Raw genomic sequence first — 24,535 nt, 5'->3', positions numbered from 1 at the left:
TGGGTGCTCCAGTTTCCTCCCACGTTCCAAAGATGTACGGGTTAGGAAGTTGTGGGCATGCTACATTGGCGCCGGAAGCATGGCAACACTTGTGGGCTGCCCCCAGAACACTCTACGCAAAAGGTGCACATACAAAACTATGTGTTTCGATATACACGTGTCTAATGAACAAATATCTTGTACTTTTGGCCATTTAGATGGCAATAGGTAGTGGGTTTGGGAGGTGTTGTCTTAAAGTGGTGTGAGAATGACTGTTGCAGGCCCAGATGGAAAACTTTTCTCACTGAGTCGGCCTCTAGTGGTTCAATGCTTCATATACAAAGTACAGTCATCCTTCCCCCTGTGACATGTACATCCAACGATTTTTTGAACAAGATTATTTTTTTTGTTTGAAACGTGATCTCCACACTTCTACCCGGAGTCGTGCTTCCTCTCCCCGCTGCGATTCATGGTTGTTAGACGGGGTCGCGGTTGCCGGCTCCGGCAGTAAACCGACACCGTGAGGTGGGGCTGCTACTTGGCAGAGTAAAGGAAACGCGGAAGTCAGGAGCGGCCGAGCAAGCAGCGCCATGTCAGGTCAGTGCTGGCCCCGGGCGAGAGCGGCCGCCGCCTTCCTCCGCCCCGAGGGCTTGCCTCACGCCTCTAATGTTAAAGGCAGAAACGGCGAGCCATTCCTCCCATGGGGCCGCCTCGCTGCTTTCTTGCGGACTGTTTGGGTGGGGGGTGTGGGGGAGAGGAGAGGAATGAGGTCGGGGAAGATGGTTCGAGCCCGCTCGCCGCCGCTTTCAGCCCTGCCCCTGATTCTCCCGTCCTCGCCACCCGACCCCGTCCGTCGCCGACTGTCCGCGCTGTAACCTCCAGCGCCACCAGCAGCCCGTTTAACCTTGGCGCCGGGTCAGGCAAGACAGTCCTGTCATTGCAGCGCTCGCTCAGCTACAAATTGCAACACCAGTTTACTGTTGCCGTTGCATTAAACCCTGGCGTCACTCCCCGCAACAACTGGTTTATTAAATTTTTGACTGAACTTCTTCTGGCGACTCTACAAAAGCGAAGAGTCCGCCCCACCCAGTTCCAATCACGCTCTCAACCCGCATCGACCAACAAATGGCAACTCGTGGAAATTGAAAACGTTCAGACATCCCGACCACATAATGACGTTAAGGAACGTTTTGCAACAAGCTCACACAATGTGAGTGATTGTGCATATGGGTTTGTAAATGGAGACAGAAGGAGCTGGAGATTGCTGACTCTCCATATATATATCAAAAGTTCCTTAGCCAACTAATTGATAATTTCAGTAATGTTTACTAAGGCAGTCAGGAAAGCATTTACGGTTGTAAACCAGTGCGGAAAACTTGATAGAGTAATTATGTTCCTGCAGCATTTACCATTTGCACAAATTGGGATAGGACTCTCAAAAATCAGTAGTCCAACAGAAATTGTTTTGAACCCATACAGCAATAATTTGAAATGAAAACAGAACATGCAGAAAACACTCGGCAGGTCAGGCAGCATTTGCGGAAAGGGAAGTAGCAGTAATTTGAACTGGATAGCCAGTCCTTTACAGATTGGATAGTGTATGGAAGTAGGAAACAGTCTGAATTCAAAATAACAGATTAAATAACTCCTGAGATAAACTATCTTGGAGTTTGCTGGAGTGGACAACATGTGGTATTATCACCATTTTTTTTCAGTTGTTCAGTTAAAAATGTAATGATGCCAATTGCTGGAATTGCCATCTGATGATATACGAGGTTGGTGGAGGTCACAGTCAAGACCTACTGCAATTGCTTGAATGGTCAGAATACAGGCGCGGGCTGATGGAATGCAGCCTGGTGCTTGCTGCCTTTTGGAAGATGCCTGAAAGGCTGCATTCACCATCAAGGATCCTGAAGGATCAACTTGCCAAGGGCTTTTGCACACAGCTCCATCCACCATTCCTGCATGGCCAAATTTGCTTGTGGATATGGACTTAAGGAGGGCTTGATGGCTAAAGGATTGTGGACAAAGGGAGGTCCGAGCAGGACTCCCCCTTTCTAAACATCTAGTGAGGTAATCAATGCTTGCACACAAATTGCTTGCATGCTTCTTAAACTCTGGCAAATTTAAAGTCCAGATCATACCCTTGAGCACAAAGAGCAACCAGCTAATCTCTGAGTGTTGCAGTGGAAGTTTGAACTTCTGATGTCGTGACTGAGGATCACTGTGTACAAAAGAACATCAGCAGTACAGTGATCTGTCCTCCCAACATACTACAAGGATTATCGAGGCATGTTTCCAGAGGATGTCTGCAGTTCCACGGAGCATAAATCTGAGAACACAGCATTCGGTCTCTCACCACTGCCAATTTGCCAATGGCCTTGTTGTTGCTCAGGCAACTGTCACTCATGCCGATGTCATGTAGTCCACAGTCGAATCTTCAAGGCCTAGAGCTGCTTAAAGTTATTCTGCACTTTAATTGGGGCAGCAGCTTGCACCGGCCACGTCACACCCACTGCATGGGAGCAACAGGGCAGGCAAGGTTACATGGAAGATGGGCCCTAAAGGGATTGCAGAAGGCTGAAGCATTTGGCATAGGAAGGACAGCTGTGTCAGTTGACCAATAGTGGGAGCCTGGGGTCTGTCGAAGGTCATGAGTTGAACTGCAAATGACCCAGCCCACCCTCACTGACTATGCCCAGCTACAGTTTGACATGTAAAGCAGAAGGTAGCCGGAAAACATAAGTAGGGGAGAAAGTATAAAGGGAAATTAAGTATATCGGGTAAGTGATTGAGTTGTAAAGTCTCACTCATTTGAAGAATATTCAAAACAAACATTTTGATATTTTGTGGACTGAAGCTCAATATATTTAAATGCATTTGCAATTAAAACTGATCCTCAATATGAAAGCAGTTAGAGAGGGAGAGGCTGAGGTAGCGATATGTCGGGAAATGCAGTGATAAGGGGAGAGTGATTAGAGAGGACTTCAGGAAAGAGATAGGAAGGGATGGGAGAGATACAGTGGGTGAATGGGCTGTATTTTGAACAGAACCTCCTGTAAAGAGACAATTTGCAAAATCTTTTTTGCCACTTTTCCTGTTCCTTTTTCCTCTATCGGAACAGTAACTTGATGCCCACACCCCTCAGTTTGGCAGGCATCTTGGGAACGGTGCTGTGTGGGTGTGATATCACTTCTTGTCTGCCTATTGTTAATGCAAAGGATAAAATATCACCTTCTTGATTTGTTTCTAAAATGTTTCTGTGCATATTACAGTGAGCTAGGAAACACACTGGTACAATGAGAACAGGTGACAACTAGTTATCTTCAAGTATTGAGGTTTATTTAAAATGGATCCCACATATACAATGCTTTCACCTCTGCATAGATTTTGCAATTAAATTGCAAGCTTCTGGCCAACACTAATGATATATTAATGAATGGGAGCTAAATAGAGAGCTTGAAATTTAATCGGTTGTATTCAGTTTAATTTGAACTCAGCATTGTGTGCTGCAATCCTATCCATTTTGGAGTACCTTTCATCCTGAATGTTTGATCCAAAGTACAAACTTACAAAATGGCTTAAAAGTATTCCATTAGACTTAAATTTGATCAACAACAAAGTAATATAAGTGCACAGCAGTGAGCCATGATGCATCAGGACCGTAAGAAACTGCAGAGGGTTATGGACACAGTCCAGCACGTCATGGAAACCAGCCTCCCCTCCGTGGACTCTGTCTATACCTCTCACTGCCTTGGTTAAGCAGCCAGTATAATCAAAGACCCCACCCACCCGGAACATTCTCTCTTCTCTCCTCTCCCATCAGGCAGAAGATACAGGAGCCTGAGGGCACATACCACCAGGCTCAAGGACAGCTTCTATGATAAGACTATTGAATGGTTCCCTTATACAATAAGATGGACTCTTGCAATGCACTTCCCTGTAGTTGTGACACTTTACTCTGTACTCTGTTATTGTTTTTACCCTGTACTACCTCAATGCACTCTGTACTAACTCAATGCATCTGCAATGTGTAATGAATTGATCTGTATGAACAGTATTCAAGACAAGCTTTTCACTGTACCTCGGTACAAGTAACAATAATAAACCAATACCAATAGGTACATGATTCCAGGTTCTTTTATGAGTGCAGATATTGGAAAGCAGTATTTGGAAGGCATGAACTTTACATTTGTTGAGAAGCTACTGCACAAACAGCTCTTCTTCATGTGTGAGCATAAATCATGGATTTCCATTGGTCAATATATTTTGGGTGTAAAAACTAATTCCAGTTCAGACTTTATCTGATGCCCTCTCAAGCATTTCCTAGACACAACACAGTTAGCAGTCAGGATCCCTTGACATCCCCTGAACCCAAAATACTGATTCCAATGAATACATTCCTCCTGCTGTCCTTGCTGATGTAAGTTAGTTTTGCCCAGGCTGGTATAATCTGAAATCTTTCTAATCTTGATGCCCCACTGCTTTAAGCAACATGGTAAGCAGAGAGTTACATAATGCATTTGCCAGTCTCAAGATAAGGCAAGTAAGTTGTTACAGCATGAGATTTGTTGTCGTTCAGATCTCTTTTTTAAATTAATTTTTCAAAATTCAGATGCTGCTGGCCAGCATTTATTACTCATCCCAAATAGCCCCTGAGAAGGTCGTGGTGAGCTGCTGCCCTGAACCACTGCAGTCTTTCTCATGCTGTTGGGCAGAGAGTTCCAAGATTTAGACCCACTGACAATGAATGAACAGTGATGCATTTCCAAGTTAGGATGAAGAGAGACTTGGAGGGGAACCTGCAGGTGACAGTATTGTCATACACCTGCTTCAATTTTCATTTTGGTGGTGGTATTCATGGGTTGGGAGCTGGTGTTGGAGTAGCGGGGTGAGTACCTGCAGTACATTGTGTAGACGATACACATTGCACCACTGATGGAATTAATGTATAAGATGGTGGTTGGGATGTCAATCAAATGTGCTATTTTGTTCTGGATACTATCCAGCTTTTTAAGTGTTGTGGAAGGTCCATCCTTCCTGGCTAAGGGAGTGTAATTCATCATGATCCTGTTTTATGTGTGGCAAGGTTTTGAGGTGTTGGGAGGTGAATAACTCGCTGCAGTATACCTAGACTCTGTCCTTGTAGCCACAATATTTATCTGGCAGGTCCAGTTGAGTCTCTGGTCATTGAGGATGACCAGGATGCTGATGGTGGAGACTTGGTGATAGTAATCCCATTAATGTTAAGGTTAGATGGTTAGACTCTCTCTTGTCAGAGATGCTCAATGCCTAGGGATTGTGTGGCATGAATGTTACTTATCACTTATCAGTCCATGCCTGAACATTGTGTTGGACCTGCTGTATGCAGGCATAGACTGCTTTATTTTCTGAGCAGCTGAGATAGCAACTGAATATGATGCAACCATGTGCGAAAATCCCACTCAAAGTTGCATTTATTTTTTACCTCTTGGACATTTTTATGGAAAATTGTGGCATTTGTGCAGAAATGCCCTCTATGTATTAGAAAGACAGGAATTGTCTTCGAAGCTAGATGAACTCAAATTAGCTAACACACAGAAGTCTTACAGGTTCTTTCAGGCATGAAAGACTATGGATAGTGCCCACTATCTGCTGGTGAGCAGTATCTGCTATGCTTGTGAAAGCCCACACAGAATTGGCAAGGTCTGTAGAAGGTGGGCTTAGCCATGTCTCTGTGTTATTTGTTCTTCCCACGAGCTGTTTATTCCCCCGCAAGTAGTGCTTGCTTTCCTTCACTTTATTGAGACCTTTGTGGAGTTTGGTTGCATTGACTGTGATCGTAAATGGCTGTGTTCCAGTTGACATTATTGATTCTGAAGACCAAGTTTCCCTTTTACATGTCTTTGAAGCACAGGTGTGGACTTTGTCTCTGTGGAGAATGCCTATGGGAGTTCATCCAATGTTCATTCGATGAATATGCCCAAGTCATCAAATGAAACCTTGCCTGACCAGTTGTATGGAAACTGTGCATGATCAAAGACATCAGAAATTGTGACTCAGTCCTTCCAAGATGTGTTCAGAAAGCATTGCATGCAACATATATGGAATCTGTTTCATTCCTTCTCTTGATCAGTATATAGAGTCCAGGTCTCATTATTGTGGAATACTGACAACATAGGTTTGGCACACAGTGATTTTTGTACAGTTTGTTATTGGACCACACCCTATGTTGCCACAGCTTTATGATACGTGCAGGTTGGTGTCTTCATCAATAGAGTGGTTATTGATGAAGGTGGATAGCAAGTATGTAAGCATCCTCCACTCAGTCAATACCAAGCCTTATTCTGTCCATTTTATACCATTTAAATAGGAATAAATGGATATTTCTCAGGTTGGTAGGCTGTGACTGGTGGGTACTGTAAGCATCAGTGAAAGGGCCTTAACCATTTACAATCTCTGTTGACATTTAGGTTGAGGGGACCAAATATAATATTTCCAAGTTTGCCGATGACCTAAAGCTAAGTGGGGATGTGAACAGTGATGAGGATGCAAAGAGGGTTCACGAGATCAAGACAAATAAGTGAGTGGGCAACAGGATGGCAGATGGAATACAATGTGGATAACTGTGAGGTTATCCACTTCAATGGAAACAAACAAATGCTGAGCATTTCTAAATGATGAGGCATTGGAAAAGTGACTGAAGTCACAAGTCACTGAAGATAAACATGCAGGTGTTGCAGGCAGTTAGGAAGGCAAATTGTACATTGGCCTTTACTACTAGAGGATTTGAGTACACGATTAACAATGTCTACTACAATCATGTAGGGCCATAGAGCACTCCTGCAGCATTGTGTACAACTTTGATCTCCTTATCTAATAAAGGACATGCTTGCTAAAGAGAGAGTGCATCAAAGAATCACCAGAGTGGTTCTTGGATGGTAGGATGGTCACAAAATGAGAGATTGAGGAGGGCAGGTTTCTAGAGACTAGAAGAATGAGGGGTGATATCATTGAACCACAACATTTTTAGAGGGCTCAAAAGGGTAGATACGAGGTCGAGTTTCTCTGAGTAAGGAGTTTAGAATTAGAGGGGTCACAGTCTCAAATTAAAGGATAAGACCTTTAAGGCTCAAATGAATTTCTTCACCCAAAGCATAATAAATCTTTAGAATTCTCTCTGCTTGAGGGATACGAAGGCTCATTTGTACATTCAGAGCAGAGATCAATAGTTTCTAGATATTAAAAGAATTGAGGGATTTGGGAATAGAGCAGGAAAATGGTATTTCAGGTAGAAAATTAGCCATGATCTTGATGAATGGCAGAACAAGCTCAAGGGGCTGGTTGCCTACTCCTGCTCCTATTTCTTAGGTCATTTTATTTAAATAGGTTTTGTAGTTATGCAATTCAGTGTAAGCTATTTGCATCTAGTTTTTCTGAGGTCAGCTTGTTATAATCCTGCCTGGGGCCTGGGATAGATTTAGATATGTGTAGAAAGAACACTAGTGTTCAGAACGGTAAATTGAATATCATTTGAATTTGGACCAATGGGATCAACTTAATGTAACTGTGACAATCGGATAGCAAAGCTTCTGAAAGACTATGTGGGGGTACAAAGGCACCTCTGCTTGTTTTGAGGTTCCACTCCATGAAGTGGTCCAACAGGATTTTCTCACTCTGTGTACAGTTGATGAATGAATGAAAACCACCTGAGGTTAGCTGAGCAATCAGCTGATTGAAGCCCCCTGAAGTCCCTGCTTTTTGACTGCAATGAAATCCACATCACAGCTGTCTTGATTTTGTGTTTACACCGTCTTCAGAGACTAGCTCCCGATAGCAACCATGGACAATGTAAGTTACAGAGACTGTAGTAGCCTTTGCTATGAACCAACATTTGATGCATATCTGGCAGTTGGTGCCGTTGAATGTACCCATGGGTTCTAATTGTGTTTGTTGATCAATGTACCTAAATATCACACAGCCTTCTGGGAATGATTGTACATGGACTGGGGCAGCAAAGGAAACCAGCGACGGTTTCAAGATCATCAGAAGTAGCAATGCTAGTTAATATAGTCACCTGTCAGAAAATGGCTGACCCTAATTTCAGTTTTCTTTCATTTTTATTTGCCTTTGAATGGAATACAGGTTGCATTTCACTTTATAGAAGGTCCTGTCTTATTGTAAACTAGAAGATTATTCCGAGTGATTACAATTCAGTTGGTTTGTTCAGACTAAAAGGTTAACACTGAGATTGTAACATTTAGCACAGAAGTTATGCCATATGACAGCAAACACCCTCCCCTTGCCATCCAGCTGCCGATATCTAAACTTACCAGGAGGGCAAAACTCTGAACCATTTATTGACAACATATTAAATGTGACTCTGATTTGTTCACTGATGTTTTGCAGCTACATGCTGAGGTTGTTCTATTTTACAGACTACTGTAGACGGTTGGACAAGGATAAAGAGTTTCTATTAACTGAAGGTACGCTCAGTGAGAAACTGGTGGACAGAATTGTTCTTCACCTATTCAGAATTTATCCCCAAATTCTGAATAATACAGAAGCTGAAATGGTAAGAGAACTGCTTCTTTGAACTTACTGTGTGCTTTGGGTTTATAAATCATTTTGTTGTCTTATGGGTACTTGAATGATAATTTTCTTTTGTAGTACAGTTGTAGGTAATGGCAGCCTGCGTTGTTATTCTAGCCTGCTGCACAGATTTGTAAAGAGCTTGTATCCCCACTTTTCCGTGATTCTCCTGTTGCTGGGGACGGCAATGCAAGGAGGAAACGGTTATGGTGAATCAATGCGTATCATTGCCTTTTGGCCACTTTCAATATCTTTGTAACAGCACAAAGAATATTGTGATGGCGTAATGTGAGGGACTGGAAGAGGAGAACGAAAACCACAGTAGCATAGAGTGAGGCTGTTTGGTCCCCTGTATCTGCTGCCATTCACAGTCCAGCTAGCATCAGCTGCAAGCAAATAACCATATTCATTGCTCTGTTCTTCAATCAGATCCTCTTAGATTCTTCAGATATGGACCCAATTCTCTTTTAATTGTTGTTAGTTAATGTATCATTAACTCTTAGCATTGATGTTTCAAAATTGTACTCATTCTAGTAAGCTTGACTGGAGAAGGAAAGATTCCTCCCACTTCCCCTTTTATCCTTCAAGGGATATAATTGAGACTACACCCACTTTCCACTGATTCACAGTCATTGAAAACAGTATTCATGATTTATAGCAAATGTTGCAATCATTCACAGCCAAAGAATCATCTGTAATGATTTTTCCTTCCTTTACTGCCCTATTGCCTCAGGAATCCCCCCCAGGATCTATTCTTGATTTCCTCCTGTTTTTCATTTACATCCTGCCTATGGCAAATTCACCCTATCCATTTCTTCAGGTATCCTGCTGCATTTTGCTCTATGTCCATACAGGTTACCTCTCTCTTCCTGGTAACTGTCTGAAGCCACACCAAACCCGATGAATAAGCTTTAGCACCATTGCTTAAACTGTCCAATTGCATTACTGTCAAGTTACTGTTGAAGCCCTTATCCATGCCTTTATTTTCTCTTGAGTTGACTGTTTCAACCCTCCTGGCCTGACCATTAATTTTCTGTAAACAGTGTCATTGTAATTTCTTTTGTCAGTGTTTTAACTTGCATTATTTGAACTATCTCCCTGTATTTCCTGATCTACTGTAGCTTCAGTTAAGCAATATCTTGTTTTTAAAAGTTCCTCATTATATTCCAGTTCCTCCATTTTCTCTCTTTTGTAACCTGCTCCAATACATACAGTACCTCAGATCTCTGCATTCCTCTAATTTCAGCCTTTGTTGTGTCTCCAATTTTTAACGTTTCCACTGTCCTTTGTTATATAGGCCATATATTCAAGAATTTCCTTCCAAGAACTCCATCCCCTCCAACCACTTTTTCCTCTTAAAATGCTCTTAAAACCTATCCATCTTCTGCCCTGTTGTCAGGTATGGTATCATATTTTGTTTGCTAACACTTTGAATATGACTTTTTGCTTTGATAGCTTTTGATCTCTATGTCTCCTCATGTCGGGTTTATCATTGATTATTTAATTCATTAGGGTTTTTTTTAAATGTCAGCAATGTTCCTGGAAATCCCTCAGTGAAAAACTGGCCTAGGAATTACTTGGAGACTGGCAGGTGATCACTGTCTGGTCTTCCCTCAGGTGACACTGTGTTCATCGATGACAGTCACAAGAATGTGAACAAAGCTTAACTTTTATTTTACCGTCTTAAATAACAGGCTAGTGCTGATAGTTGAAAAGAAAGATTTGCCTTTATATCTAATCTTTCATGTGCAGAATTAAGTTTTCTTTTTGCACTGGAGTTACTGCTGCAATGTATGGAATCTTAGGCAGGTTCCACCAGGTTTTGAGGTGTTGGTTCAGGGCTAAACACTGAAGGTAGTGTTGGGGGGAAAACACAATTCAAAGTACGGAGAGTTGGTGAACGATGTCCATGTGACTGGGAAATCTGTTTATTGGCACATCTGAAAGGCAACAGCTTTGCCAGTGCACTACTATCTTGCTACAGTACTGAGTGCAAGCATAGATTTTGGGCTCAAACATTTGGAGGTGGTTTTTAGACAACAATCTTTGCTTTAAGGTGAGAGTTTTGGCAATGAATTGAAATGGCTATTTGTTTCTCCTCTGGTGATCTTCATACTGAACCTTGCATTTTGTTCCAAAAGTTCAGGAGTCTAAATACTCCAGTGTGCATTAGGATATCCGAGCTCCTCGTTCATCTGCAGAACAAGAATAATAAAGCCTGTAAGGAATTTTACAACGCATTGGAGATAAATGATCCTCGGATATATGAAAAGCTTCCAAGCAAACACCTAGGCAGTAAGTTTCAATTTCATTAAAAACATCAAGTAAACTATAGTACTAGATTTTATGCAAATTCTAATAGTTAACAGGAGTTAATTGTATAAGCCATTATGTATATGACACAGAAAAACAATGGACCACATCAAGGCTGATACTGATTAAACAAGAATGTGTTAACTCCAATGATTTTCTGGTAACTCAATATTTGTGTTAACTGTCAGTAATAATCTTAACTTGGATACTATTAAAAGAGTCCATTTGCACTTAATCACTCTCCAGTGCCCTCCTAGTGGGTTTCTCTGAACATTGGGCAAGGTATTGGATTTGGTTAAATGCAATGGAAATAAAATTAGGCAAGCTCTATAAAGAGTATGTGATTTCTTGGCCAGGTGACTATCCAAATGACTTAGTGGAAAATTGGCCTCATTCTCATTTCACACATGCACAACTTCATCATTACTAAAATAACACACATCCAATTTCTCCCCTTCCCAAGACAAGTTTGCTAAATGATTTTGTTACAGTGACTGTGTCCTTTGCGGCCTTGCATGGCATGATTGTTTTGGGTTTTGGAACAATCCTTTGATAGGCATAATGCCTTAACCTGTTGTGACATTGTGGTTGTACTAGCTTATACAATGCAGAATGATGAAACTAACTACTAACTGCATTACTTTCACAGAAACAACAGATTCATTAGGAATCAACATGGATATCTACCACAGACAGAAATACATACTCAATAACAGGGGTAATGTATTTTTTAAATACAGTTTTTTTAAAAACTAAATGAGCAGTTGATATATGTGTCAGAATATGTTGAACTTCTTGTTTATTGTGTTTAATTGCCCTGTATATTTTGTCAAAATGATACAAGCAGAAATGCTGAGGGGAAGTTTACAAATGTCACTCTTGGGATTACCAATTTTAGCAATGTGAATTCATTAAGTAAAAAAAGGTTTACACCTTTGCCCTCTTGAAGATTTATTTTACCCTGCAATTATATTAGTAATAATGCCTGTGCAACAATTGAAGTTTTCTTTCCTTTCTGAGCTGTAATTATATTATGACTTAAATTATGGTTAGATGGCAGGTGAAATTTATGTGGCGCCTGGTCCTGATTGAACCACGGTCTATTTAATAAAGTGTGCAGCACCAATTCATAGTTATGATAGCTGTTGGTGAAAGAAAAACTGTGTTATACCAACAAAGTTTCAGAATTTTGACATTTTTTTCTGTTTTTCTCTTGGCATTGGGTATGTAGCATAATGGTCAAGTTACTGGGCTAATAACCTGGGGTCAGCACTATTGATCTGGAGACAAGAGTTTTGCCTCCACACTGACACTTGGGAAGTTCACAGTTAAATAATGAATTAAACCTGGAATTAAAAAGCTAGTATTGGTAATGGTAATCACGACATGTAAAAACCTATCCTGTTAACTGGTCCATCAAGACAGAACATCTGCTATCCTCGCCCAAAACTAACCTAAAAGTGACTCCAAACCCATCAACATGGTTAACTCTTCACAGCTTTCTGAAATGCCTTAGTTAATCAGTAAGGGTGGGGGAGAGATGATTAGGAATTGGCAATAAATGCCAACCTTGTCAGCCACATCCATATCCTGCAAATAGATTTTAAAAAATCTCAGCCATTTCATTGCACTTTTATGGGCATTTTGATAACTACTTGAGGCATATTCAGCAAAGAGATTTGTATTAAAAATATTGCAGATTAAGTGCAACCTCAATAATAATGTGCCTCGTTAGTTTAGGTATGTTATTAGCTATTATCGGGTCCCCAACACAACTGTTAAGTTTACATAACGTGGGTAGATAATATCACAGGTGTTATTTATCTCCTCAGATTTCCATGTTATCTTGAGATTTCACTATGTTATAAATAGTTAATGTTTTATACATGTTTGATGGTCATTGATATATTCTCTGGATAATATCTTGTACTGGATTTGATTCACTTTAAGACTTAAAATGCATTGCAAAAGTTCACTCCAACCTATTTCCTACAATGAAATGGAAAGAATGAAAGGGCTGGGGTGAATTTAGAGCCACTTTTGATGGATAATTTTTGAAGCGCAATATTGATTAATGACAGCTGTATATTTGGTAGAAGTGTCACAGCCTAGTTTTCTTGAAGAGTTCAAATCCTTAGACATTGGATAATGTACCCCCTTTCCATTAAAATAAACCCATAAATGTAACTTTTGCACAAAAACAAAGCAAACAAAAAATGGTGAATCCCACCTGTCCATTACTTTATTGCAAATGGTGATTCCTTGCTAGTTGTAGTTGGGAGAGAAAGATTTGAAAGAAGTGCAAATTACTAACATTTAACTCATGAACCTAAAAATATTCTTTCAGTATGTGATAAATTTGATTTGGTTCTGCTAACTGCAAATTTTTACAAATGGAAGGTGTTTTTTTTCATCCATTCACAGGATGCAGGTGTCACTGGCAAGCTGAATATTTTGTTGCTCATCTTTAAATGAACTTAATGTGAGCCTTGGGCTTCAGAATTCTTAGCTGCTCTCTTGGGCTTGTGTTATGATTGGCTTTTGAAGTGAACTATAGCTGACCTGGCACTCGGAATTGAACTTTTAATCTACAATCCAGAATAAATTATGTTCTATTGAGTTTCGCATTCATTTTCTTTCAGGTCCTGCATTTTTTCTGGCTTGTTTTAGTGTTGCAGCTGGATTGGCTTTCCTGCTTTATTACTGTAAGGAAGGTAAGAGTTTACAAGTAAGGAAAGTGATGATTAAAACTAATGTTGGACTGTCGTCTGCCCCAAAGTCTTCAGGCAGATGTAAGGTTTCTACTTTCGGCTATTAAATTCACACTGCAAAAAAATCGTCTGAAGATTGCTTAAATGTTAGGGCAGCTGCAGGGCCTAACATTTAAGCAACTCATCTACAGAAGCATGACTATGGCAGGGTTTAAATTGAGTCCCATTATTTGTTCAATCAAAACTGTGTGGAATGTCAGGAAGGATCTTATGCACTTGAAAAAATTAGGTTATAACAATTAGTTGGACTGAATAGCAGAGTTAGTTAGCATATGTATTTCTATTATCAATTTAGGGATATAAATAACGTGGCAGACATAAACTGTCATGCCCTATGCTTTGACAAAAACTTGGTTTTAAAAAGCTTCTCAAATAAAGAAAGACATAGCAAAACCTTCTGTAGAGCAGGGACCTAGAAGGACAGTGGAAAAAACTAAAACACTACTGGATGAGACAAAATTATTTCACCAAAATGAAGTGGTTATTGAAGGCTTTTAGAAAGGTGATTTAGGTAGTTTGGAAGAAGTTTGAGAGGGTGTTTTACAGCACAATTGCAGAATTTTGAGAATTTTTTTTAAAGAAAGCACAGTGGCATAATGATGGATGAATAATTAAACACCGGTGGTGGAATAGAGGAACCAGAGGTTCAAATGTAGGTAAGTCTCTGAGGGTGCATGCAGAATACTGTGGCTTGAGCACATTGCTAGGTAGGTAAGTGAAAAAGAGAACAAAGATCTTGAAATATATTTGGGGGCTCTTGAGCTGGTGTTTGGAGGTCATAACAGGTGATTGACGAGGATTTTGTGATGTTTTTGTTTAAATGTATTGTTTTTTTTTGGGAAGAGAACATTGTTGGCAAGGCCAGCATTTATTGTCCTTTGCTAGTGAGCCACCACCTTGAACCATTGCAGTCTTTCTGATGAAGGCACTCCCAGCGTGGTGCTGAGCAGGGAGGTCCGGTGATGATGAAAGGATAGATATACGTTTACCAAGTCAGTATGATGTACACCTCGGAGGACAGTGGTGCTCCCATGCATTTAAAAGGTTTATCCTTCCTAGTGGTAGAGATTGTGCATTTGGGAGAAGCCATCTGAGTAGCCTAGGAGACCATGGTGCATTTTGTAGATGGTACACACTGCAGCTATAATGCCCAGTTGTAAGTGAAATGCATGTTTAAGTGGTGAATGATATGCAGATCAAAAAGGCTGCTTGATGGTGTTGAGCTTCCTTATTGTTGTGGAGCTGCATTCATGCAGCAAGTGTGAACTTCAATGTGCCTCTGACATGATGTGTAGATGGTAGCAAGGCTTTGGCACCTCAGGATGTATCTCTCACCTCTTCTCGTAGCCAGAGTATTTACGTGGCTGGTCCAGTTGAGTGACCACTAGGATATTGCTGGGGCAGGACTTGGTAAAACCCTGTTGTTGGCCATTCCCTGGCACTGTCACTTGTCATTTATCAACCCATGCCTGAATGTTGCCTAGGCCCTTCTGCATGCAGCATGAACTGTTTAATTTGCTCTGGAGTTGTGACTGTGATTGAACATTGTGCAATCAGCAAACATCCCCACTTCTGATTTTATGATGGAAGAAAGGTGATTAATGAGGCAGCTGAAGGTGGTTGAGCAAGGACACTGCCCTGAAAATCTCCTGCGGTAATGTTCTGGGACTGCGATGACTTCCAACAACCCCAACTATCTTTGTGCACGGAATGACTCTAGCCATTGGAGTACATTCCTTTCGATGTCCAATGACTTCAGTTTTACCATTGCTCCTTGGTTCCACAATTGGTCACATACTGCCTTGATATCAAGGGCAGCGTTTAGTCTGTGTTTGGAATGAAGGTTTGATGAGCTCTAGAGCCATGCGGTCCTGCTAAACCCCAAACTGGGCATTGGTGAGCTGGCTATTACATAGAACATGGAACAGTACAGCACAGAACAGGCCCTTCAGCCCACAATGTTGTGCTGACATAGTGATTCCCTCCTACCTACAGAATGCCCATTTTCCTCTCATTCATGTGCCCATCCAAGACCCTCTTAAAAGCCCCCAATGAATGTGCCTCCACCACCCTATCAGGCAACACATTCCAGGCATCCACCACTCTCTCAGTAAAAAATGTACTCCTCATGTCTGTTCTGAACCTACCCCCTCTCAACTTAAATGCATGCCCTCTGGTATTGGATCGCTCAATAATGGAAAAAGTTATTACTTGTCCACCCCATCTATGCCTCTCATAATTTTATACACTTCCAACAGATCACCCCTCAGCCTCTGCTGCTCCAGAGAAAAGAGCCCAAGTTTGTCCAACTTCCCCTGATAGCACATGCCCTCTAATCCAGGCAGCATCCTAGTAAACCTCCTTTGCACCCTCTCTAAAGCCTCAACATCCTTCCTATAGTGAGGTGACCAGAATTGCACGAATACTCGAAATGCAGCCTAACCAGAGTTCTATAGAGATGCATCATAACCCTGTGACTCCTATACTCAATACCTCGATTAATAAATGCAAGCATTCCATAAGCCTTTTTAACCACCCTGTCTACCTGCGTAGCCACTTTGTGAGTCATGGACTTGCACCCCAAGGCCTCTCTGCTCTTCAACACTGTTAAGGGTCTTGCCCTTAAGAGTGTACTGCCTCTTGACATTAATCCTACCAAGGTGCAACACCTCACGTTTATCCGGGTTAAACTCCATCTGCCATTTCTCTGCCCACATCTGCAGCTGATCTATATCACACTGTATCCATCACCAGTCTTCTGCACTATTCACAACGCCACCAATTTTGGTATCATCTCCAAACTTACTAACCCATCCATCAACATACTCATCCAGGTCATTTATGTACATCACAAACAGCAAAGATCCCAGCACAGATCCCTGCGGAACACCACTACTCACAGGCCTCCAGCTCGAATAAGTGTCTTCTACAGGCAAGCCGGTTCTGGATCCACACAGCCAATTCTCCACTGACTCCATGCATCCGAACTTTCTTGATTAACCGATTATATGGGACCTTGTTATTGAAGAGTGAATGTAAATGTTGTTTGTAGCATCATCAACAACAGCTTCCATTCCTTTTCTGGTGTTTGGGAATAGACTTATTGGGCAGTAATTAGCCAGATCAAGTTTGTCCTGATTTTTGAGAACATGACATACCTAGGCAATTTTCCACCTAGTTTGGTAGACACCATTATCATTACTGTACTAGAATGGTTTGGCTAAAAGGGTAGCTAGTTTTGGAGTGCAGGTCTTCTGTATGAGAATTAATATGTTGTCTGGTGCCGTAGCCCTTACCATGCTCTCAGCTGATTCTTCTTATCACAAGGAGTGAATTGAGTTGGTTGAAGAGTGGTCTTTGTGTTGATTGGGGGTCTCAGGAGGAAGCTGAGATGGATCATTCACTCAGCACTTTTGGCTGAACATTGCTGTGAATGCTCGAGCCTTGTCTTTGTCACTCACATGCAGGGCCCCACAGTCATGACGATGGTGATGTTCTTGGAGCTGTCTCCTCCCATTTGCTGCTGATTTGTCCACCACCCTTCATGCTTAGACATGGAAGGTCTGTCGGGCTTTGGTCTGATCCAGCGCTTGTGGAATTGCTTAGTCCTGTCTACTGCAAGCTGTTTTTGCTGATCAGCACACATGTGGTCTTGTGTTGCAGCCTCTCCAGGTTGTCCCCACCTCATTTTTAGGTATTTCTGGAACTGTTCTCAGCATGCCCTTCTCTTCATTGAACTAGGGTTAATCCTCTGCCTTGACAATAATGGTCGAATGGGGTATACGCTAGGCCAAGAGCTTACAGAGTGTGGTGGTATACCACACCTGCAGCAGACGCTCCACAGCAGCTCATAGATGCTCAGTTCTGAGGTGCCCAATCCATTCTTAATCATTTGCAATGGCATTGACTGCAGCACCACTAAACATGACGCAAGGTGTCCTTGATATGACACAGTCTCCACAAGGACTGCAGGGTGGTCATAGATGCATAGGTAGGTTGGTGAGGATGAGCTGAAGGTTTATCACTTGTGTTGAGTTGCAGCAGGGGGGAAGTTGAGATTAACTGGAACAACAACTGAGAAAAGAAACTGAAGTGATAATTGGAATTAGGATTTAGAACAGTTGCAAGTGAAGTTACAAAGATAGAAGAAAGTTGCCTTGGTAATATGGGTAAAGCAGCATATAACTAAATATTTATTGTTGTTATGACAATTGTGTTTTGAAAGTGTCAATACAACCATTTTTCCCCTTGCCACTTACATTATTTGCTACAGAACTCAGAAGGATTTGAAGATTCTTTAATAAACCTCCCCTGCCACAACACCAGACAACACTTGATCAATAGATCAGGTTGCCAGTTATTTTTGCAATTTTGTTTTTATAACCAGAGGTGGGAGACAAAAAGCTGAAATGCGTAAGTGCATTTCATGCTCAAGTAGATAAAGTTTACCTGTTCTTTGACACTGAATATACAGTTCTGCTGATGTCTAAACTTATTAAAGATAAGGTTAAATAATAAGATTAGTCTTCTATTCAATATCACCACACAACCATAAGCCATTCACTGCCGATTGTCACGAACCAGCAACAAAAGAAACACACTGAGCATGATTCAGTGTTAAAAACTATTTTATTAATCACTACTTATGATAATACGTAAAATAGAAGTAAAAATGTTAGTATGTTAGAATTCAAAAATGTTAAACCTTGAACGTTAACCCCAAAACTAAACTCTTCGTGTGTGTGTGTGTGACAAAGTCTCAAACTCCAAGTTCAGGAATGGTTCTTAAAGTTCAGTTCCGCAAGCCATAAAGTGAAACATGAGCAAGGGCTTCTTCAACAACCACCGTTGTCAGAAGATAAGACGTAGATGTAGAAAAACAGAGAGAGAGTACATACGAAATCCAAATGTTCCACGATGGAACCCCAGCGACACTTCAGTGTTCACTCGGTAGTGACTTCCTCACCCCGAAAAGCATCCGAATCGTGGTCGTCCACACACAAATACCTGTTTCCTTCTACAGGTCAGCAACAAAGTGAACTCCACCGGATTACTTCCACCTTCCATACATGGATTTCAGTGGCAGACACAGTTATAGTTTCTCATCCATCAATAGAGAAAACTAGCAGGCTGGTGTCTCTCTCCCTTCTCTCTCTCTCTCTCTCCTTCTTCTTCTAACTTCTTCAACAACGTCATTATGTCCTTTATCTTCTATTGACGTAAGCACGCCCCACACACACATACACACACACTCTCTATCTTAAAGGGACTTTCACTGAGTCCGTAACATGATGAAATGCTATAATACTTAGAAGAGATTGTATTTTGGTAATTTCATTTAAGACTGCTAATTGCAGGTCAGTTTCTCCTGGTTTATTTTATTAATTTATGGCAAATATAAATTCATAGATTGTTTAGAAAATTAATTCCTTAAAGTTGGGAATCAGATCAGCAATTTCCACATTTAGAATTGACATTGCATCATGACATCTTTATCATTCTATCTGCAGATACCAAAATTGAAAGTGCTGCAAAGAAAATTGTAGGATTTTCTTACCTCGGTTTTGGAAGAAGAGCAAGAAGATACTTGTTAGCATACCTTGAAGACCAATCAAAGAGGAACTAATGATAATTACCCATTTAAGAGATTAGCATATCGATTTCAGTTTAAAATGTCTGGGAATACATGCACTTCCATTTTCCAGGACAGCTCTTCTGCTGATACCAAAGAGATAGCATTTTCTGTTTGTACATGAAGTATATGCACTTGCCATGTTATTGCTGCAGGTCAGCACTTGTGGGCCATAAACCTCAAAGAAGTCAATGATATAGTAAACAAATATTAAGAAATGCATGTGGCTTTTACCTCCTGTGCTCTCACAGTGCTGGCTGATATGCATAACAGCTATCCAATCGTTTTTAATGAAAATACTGTAAGATTTAAGTCAACCATTTTGGATAGTTTACTGAACTCCAGTCGGTAAACTTTCCAAGTGTTTAGGCTTTGCAATGAATGTTACTTTCTGAATTTTTTGATAATTCCCTAGATAAGTTAAAAACTTCCAATGATATTGGTGCCATAGGTACAGTTACAAGGCAATTAAATGACAAGAAGTGTGTGCAGACACTTTCTGCTTGCATAGATATGAATGAAGGGATGAGAGCAGAAGTTAATTCAAATCTGTTCAAACAATGAGCTGTAGCCATCTTCTATTACCTGTCTTTTATATGAAAAGGTGGCTGTCCTCAGAAAATTCTCATTCTTTGAAAAAGAATCTTGGGCCCCAAGACGACTTAAAAGCAACATAAAATAGTCAATCTACAGGAGTTGCAGTTACATCATAGTTGTGTGAAACCAAACTGAAGCAACCATTACTGTTGCTTACATGAATACTGCTAAATATCAGAGGGGGGGGGGGGGGGGAACAATCAACATTAAGCTGCAATTTTAGAGAAAGGGAAATTGGCTTAGATTTATCCAAGTAGGACCCACCATCTCCACATTCACCACTTACCCAAAACTTCCCCTCTTGGATCTCATTGGCCTTAATGGACCTGAAGCTGAGCAACAAGGCCCTGCTTGGTGACAGAACCTCGAATGATGTAACTGGTCACATGGGTGGGTCAGAACAAGCTCCACCCATGAAACTTGTTACGAACCAGCAACAAAAGAAACTCACTGAGCCATGATTCCGTGTTAAAAACTACTTTATTAATAACTACTTATGATAATAAGAAAAATAAGAGTAAAAATGTTAGAATGTTAGAAGTAAAAATGTTAAATCTTGAACATTAACCCCAAAAATTAAACTGGTCGTGTGTGTGTGGCAAAGTCCCAAGCTCCAAGTCCAGGAATGGTTATTAAAGTTCAGTTCAGCAAGCCATAAGGTGAAACATGAGCAAAGGCTTCTTCAACAACCACCGTTGTCTGAAGATAAAATGTAGATGTAGAGAACGTAGAGAGAGTGATTACGAAATCCAAATGTTCCACGATGGAACCCAAACAACACCTCAGTGTTTACTCGGTAGTGACTTCCTCACCCTGAAAAGCATCCGAATCGTAGTCATCCACACAAATACCTGTTTCCCTCTACAGGTCAGCAACAAAGTGAACTCCACCAGATTACCCCCAATTTCCATACGTGGATTGTAGTGACAGACACAGTTATTGTTTCTCATCCATCGATAGAGAAACTAGCAGGCTGGTGTCTCTCTCTCTTTTCTCCCTCTCTCTCTGACTGACCGACTCCTCTTCAACAACGTCATTATGTCCTTTATCTTCTGTTGACATAAGCATGCCACACACACACCCACACACACCACTATGCTCTATCTTAAAGGAACATTCACCTAGTCCGTAACAAACTCCACTGGAAGTTTTTGATGGAGAGTAGAACAGAAAGAGCAATTAAAAACACTAAAACACTTCTGAATAATTAAAACCCACTTAAACTATAAATAAATAATTTAAAAAAATCTTAATTTACCTTATTCTTGGCTTTCTTCTCGGTAGCCCTACAATCTCAATTCAAATCAATGTCCTGAGAACAGAACCCACAACGTGGGTGCAGGGGAATCTCAGCAAGCTCTTACATCCTTAGCTGAAATTACTGCTGGAGCTCAACCAGTAAGATCGGGACTTTCTAATCCTTGTGCCAGTCCTGCCACTTGCTGGCTGTTCTGCATGGCAATACACAGTGAAATCCAGGCCAATGGAACCTTGCCAATGATTCAGTAGAGTGCCTGCAGTATTAGGAATATCTGGGCTTTCGGTGGAAAGGGGACTGTAAATCCATTTGTTAGAGGTGTTAAATGAATTCTTGGAGACTGGGAAATCCTGTAAGGTCCAGCAGCATGACAGCAATCTGCTCACGAAGCACCGACTTGACTGGTGCTGACGCATTCTTCATTGTCAACTTGAACATGTACTCAAATAAGTAGTTTAAAAAGGCATTCTGTTACATTCTTATGCTAACTTATCAGTTCTAAAGCTCCTACCTCTGACATACCACAATGGATCCTTCTGTATGGAGGTTCTGACTGTTGGGTATCTCTGCTGCACTATTTGCACAGCTAAACATTTGGATCTATTGTCATCCCGTATGAAGTTGTCTATAAAAGTTAAATTACAGATCAGCTCTTATCCACAATCACTTCACTGCTTATCAGGAGCTTGAACCATGGCCAGTAATTGTAAACAGGCACAGGATTGAAGGCTTCCCATTAAAAATAATCTGCAAATTACACATTTTTTGATGAGAAAGTAGTAATTTACCTTTTGTAACTGAGAAACTGTTTCCCTCGAGCAGGTCAAACAGAAGATATTTAACAGGAATTAGGAAGTTGAAACTTCTATTTATGCAATTGCCTAATATACTTTTTAATCTCAATTTTATATTTAAATTTGCAGCTGATAATCATTATTCTGGTAATTAAGTGCATGACTTTTATTCAGCAATTTTCATGTTGTTGCTACTATAAATACATTTAATCAAAAGCATTCTCAGATCAGAATCATAACTTGTAAACAAATGATGCAGCCTCATTTTAAGGATTAGATATATTTTTTGCAGTACCAGTGATTTCCATTAAATGGTAGATTGGTAGAGTTTGTAAAATTTGTTTAAAAAATGTAAAGATTCATATTGTTTTGCATCCTGCGTAAGGATGTGGTTATTCTGTGGTCTCATTTTGAGCTGTAAGGTGCTGGAAACTTTAGTCTTTTTGACTTCAGGGAATTCATGGAATAACACTGTTGTTCATTTTGAAATAGTGAGGTCAGGGAAATGTCAAGTACATTTGACATTTCTCATGGAACACAGGGATCTTGTCTTGAACCGGGACAATAAATCAGGAACTGGAAAATGTAAGGCATGAAGGTTGAGTGGTTTGAACTTCTGTCCTGGTGCAAAATTCTTTTTTTTATTAAATACATGTTTAATATTAAATTTGATTGCTTCTTGTACCTATTTTGTAATATATTATACTATGCAAGAACATTTGCTTAATAATAGGATGTGATTAACACAGAGCTTCATCTGTTACTATTATGGAGGGAGAGGAGAGTGTCTTTGTTCATCATATGGGTGTTAAGATTGGTGAAAGAGAAAGTGACCAAAGAGCATCAATGAGGCAGGGAATAGCTATTAAAAAGAGTATTAATATTAGAGGGGCTGTGCTTCATTATGAAAAAAGATGAATGCAGTAATGGAGCAAGTCAGGAAGAGAAATAGAGTAGCATGCAGACAAGCAAGAGAGGTTTGGGGGATGCATGTTACATTTGTGAAGTTATCTCCAGCAGCATTAATCAAGGCCCATACAAACCACCAGTCATAAACCAATCACTGTGATGTATTTGGCAGTATCATTGTGGTCCAAGGTTTCCTTAAAGGAGCATTCTGTCATTAATGGGAGTCCAGGCATGAGCAGTATTATAGTAATATAGAGGCAAATCTCTGGAATTCTTTGGCTTCGTTCCTTCTCTCTTATCAACTGGCACATTTTCAAAGTAAAGTTGCTGAGGTCTTCTTTTGATATTGGTACCTCAAACCTTGAGCTAGTAATTGAAATGATGTCATCATCCCAGTGTCTTGCAGATCAATAGTTTTTCCATGAACATGTTTGCATCAACTGGAACATAAAAAGGGAAAAACATGAATGTGTGAATCCAAAGAGTTAATCAGATTATGCAACAAAATGAAGTGAATGCAGAACCTGATGCATGTGTGTATATGCGTGTGCACTATGTCAATGTCACTTCAGGGTTTGTTTAATCTTTTTTCCCAATTTAGCAAGACTAAAAACCAAGCTTCATTATGACCATTTGTAATTAGCAATAAATGGATGCTTGTCAACAAGTCATGTGTATGGTGCTATGTCAACATTCAGACTCTGTGGAAAACAGTGAAACATTCCAATGAAAGAATAAAATTTAGCTTGTGAGTAATTTAAGTAATTAACTTTGAAAATGGTAATTACAGATATTTATTTATTAGTCACATGTACGTCGAAACACACAGTAAATACATCTTTCTGCGTTGCTAAAAATATGCTGGGGGCAGCCCACAAGTGTTGCCACTTTTCCAGCGCAACAAAGCATGCCCACAGCTCCTAACCTGTACATCTTTGGAATGTGGGAGGAAACCAGAGCACCTGGAGGAAACCCACGCAGACACGAGGAGAACGTACAAGCTCCTTACAGACAGCGGCCGGAATTGAACCCAGGTCGCTGGTGCTGTAATAGCGTTACGCTAACTGCTATGCTACTGTACACTTGCATCTCTCTAATGTGACAAGTAACATTACTCAGCTCCATAATTCTTAAATGATCATAGAAGCATAGAAAGAGACAGCACAGAAACAAGCCCTTACAGCCCACCTTGTCCATGCTGACTGTGATACCAGCTACACAAATCCCATTTACTTGCATGAGGCCTGTATTCCTAAACTCCTTTCTTATCCAATCACCTATCCAAATGGCTTTGAAACATGTAGTGTCTGCCTTTTCTGGCAGCTCATTCCAAATATTCAGCATCCTCAGAGTGAAAACATTACCCCTCAGATTTCCTTTACATTTCTCCCCTCTCACCTTAAACCTGGGCCCTCTAATTCTAGACTCCTCAGCCCTGGGAAAAATCATGGTTTTCATACCATTCCAGGAATCAGTTCAGTGAACCTTTATTGCACTCCCTTTATGACATGTATATTTTTTCTCAGGTAACAAGACCAAACTGCACACAATGCCCAGATATGGTCTCACCAAGGCCCTCTATAATTGAGCAAATCCCTGCTCCTATCGTCAAAACCTCTCAATGAAGGCCAACATAGCATTTGCCTTTTAAATGCTTACTGCAGCTGCATGTTTGCCATCAGTGACTGGTGTACAATGAAACCCCTTTTCC

The 24,535-nt window shown here is 40.6% G+C and overlaps 1 protein-coding gene across 1 annotated transcript; it reads left to right on the top strand.

The window, feature by feature from the left end:
- The first annotated feature begins 311 nt into the window (after window positions 1–311).
- Window positions 312–23,551, top strand: card19 (caspase recruitment domain family, member 19). The gene is made up of 6 exons (XM_052018947.1): window positions 312–576; window positions 8,397–8,533; window positions 10,692–10,845; window positions 11,513–11,581; window positions 13,506–13,577; window positions 19,145–23,551. Exons 1-6 carry the CDS (start codon window positions 570–572, stop codon window positions 19,258–19,260), a joined length of 555 nt encoding a protein of 184 aa, XP_051874907.1. The 5' UTR covers window positions 312–569; the 3' UTR covers window positions 19,261–23,551.
- Window positions 23,552–24,535: the final 984 nt, after the last annotated feature.

Source organism: Pristis pectinata, chromosome 6, assembly GCF_009764475.1.
Source record: "Pristis pectinata isolate sPriPec2 chromosome 6, sPriPec2.1.pri, whole genome shotgun sequence".
NCBI lineage: Eukaryota > Metazoa > Chordata > Chondrichthyes > Rhinopristiformes > Pristidae > Pristis > Pristis pectinata.
The sequence above is the reverse complement of the archived record's forward strand: the minus strand, read 5'-3'. Positions and strand labels throughout refer to the sequence as shown.

Coding starts and splice junctions, on each gene's coding strand:
- card19 (XM_052018947.1), top strand. Junction 10,846..11,512: donor TCCAAGCAAACACCTAGGCA/GTAAGTTTCAAT, acceptor TTACTTTCACAG/AAACAACAGATTCATTAGGA. Junction 13,578..19,144: donor GCTTTATTACTGTAAGGAAG/GTAAGAGTTTAC, acceptor TTCTATCTGCAG/ATACCAAAATTGAAAGTGCT.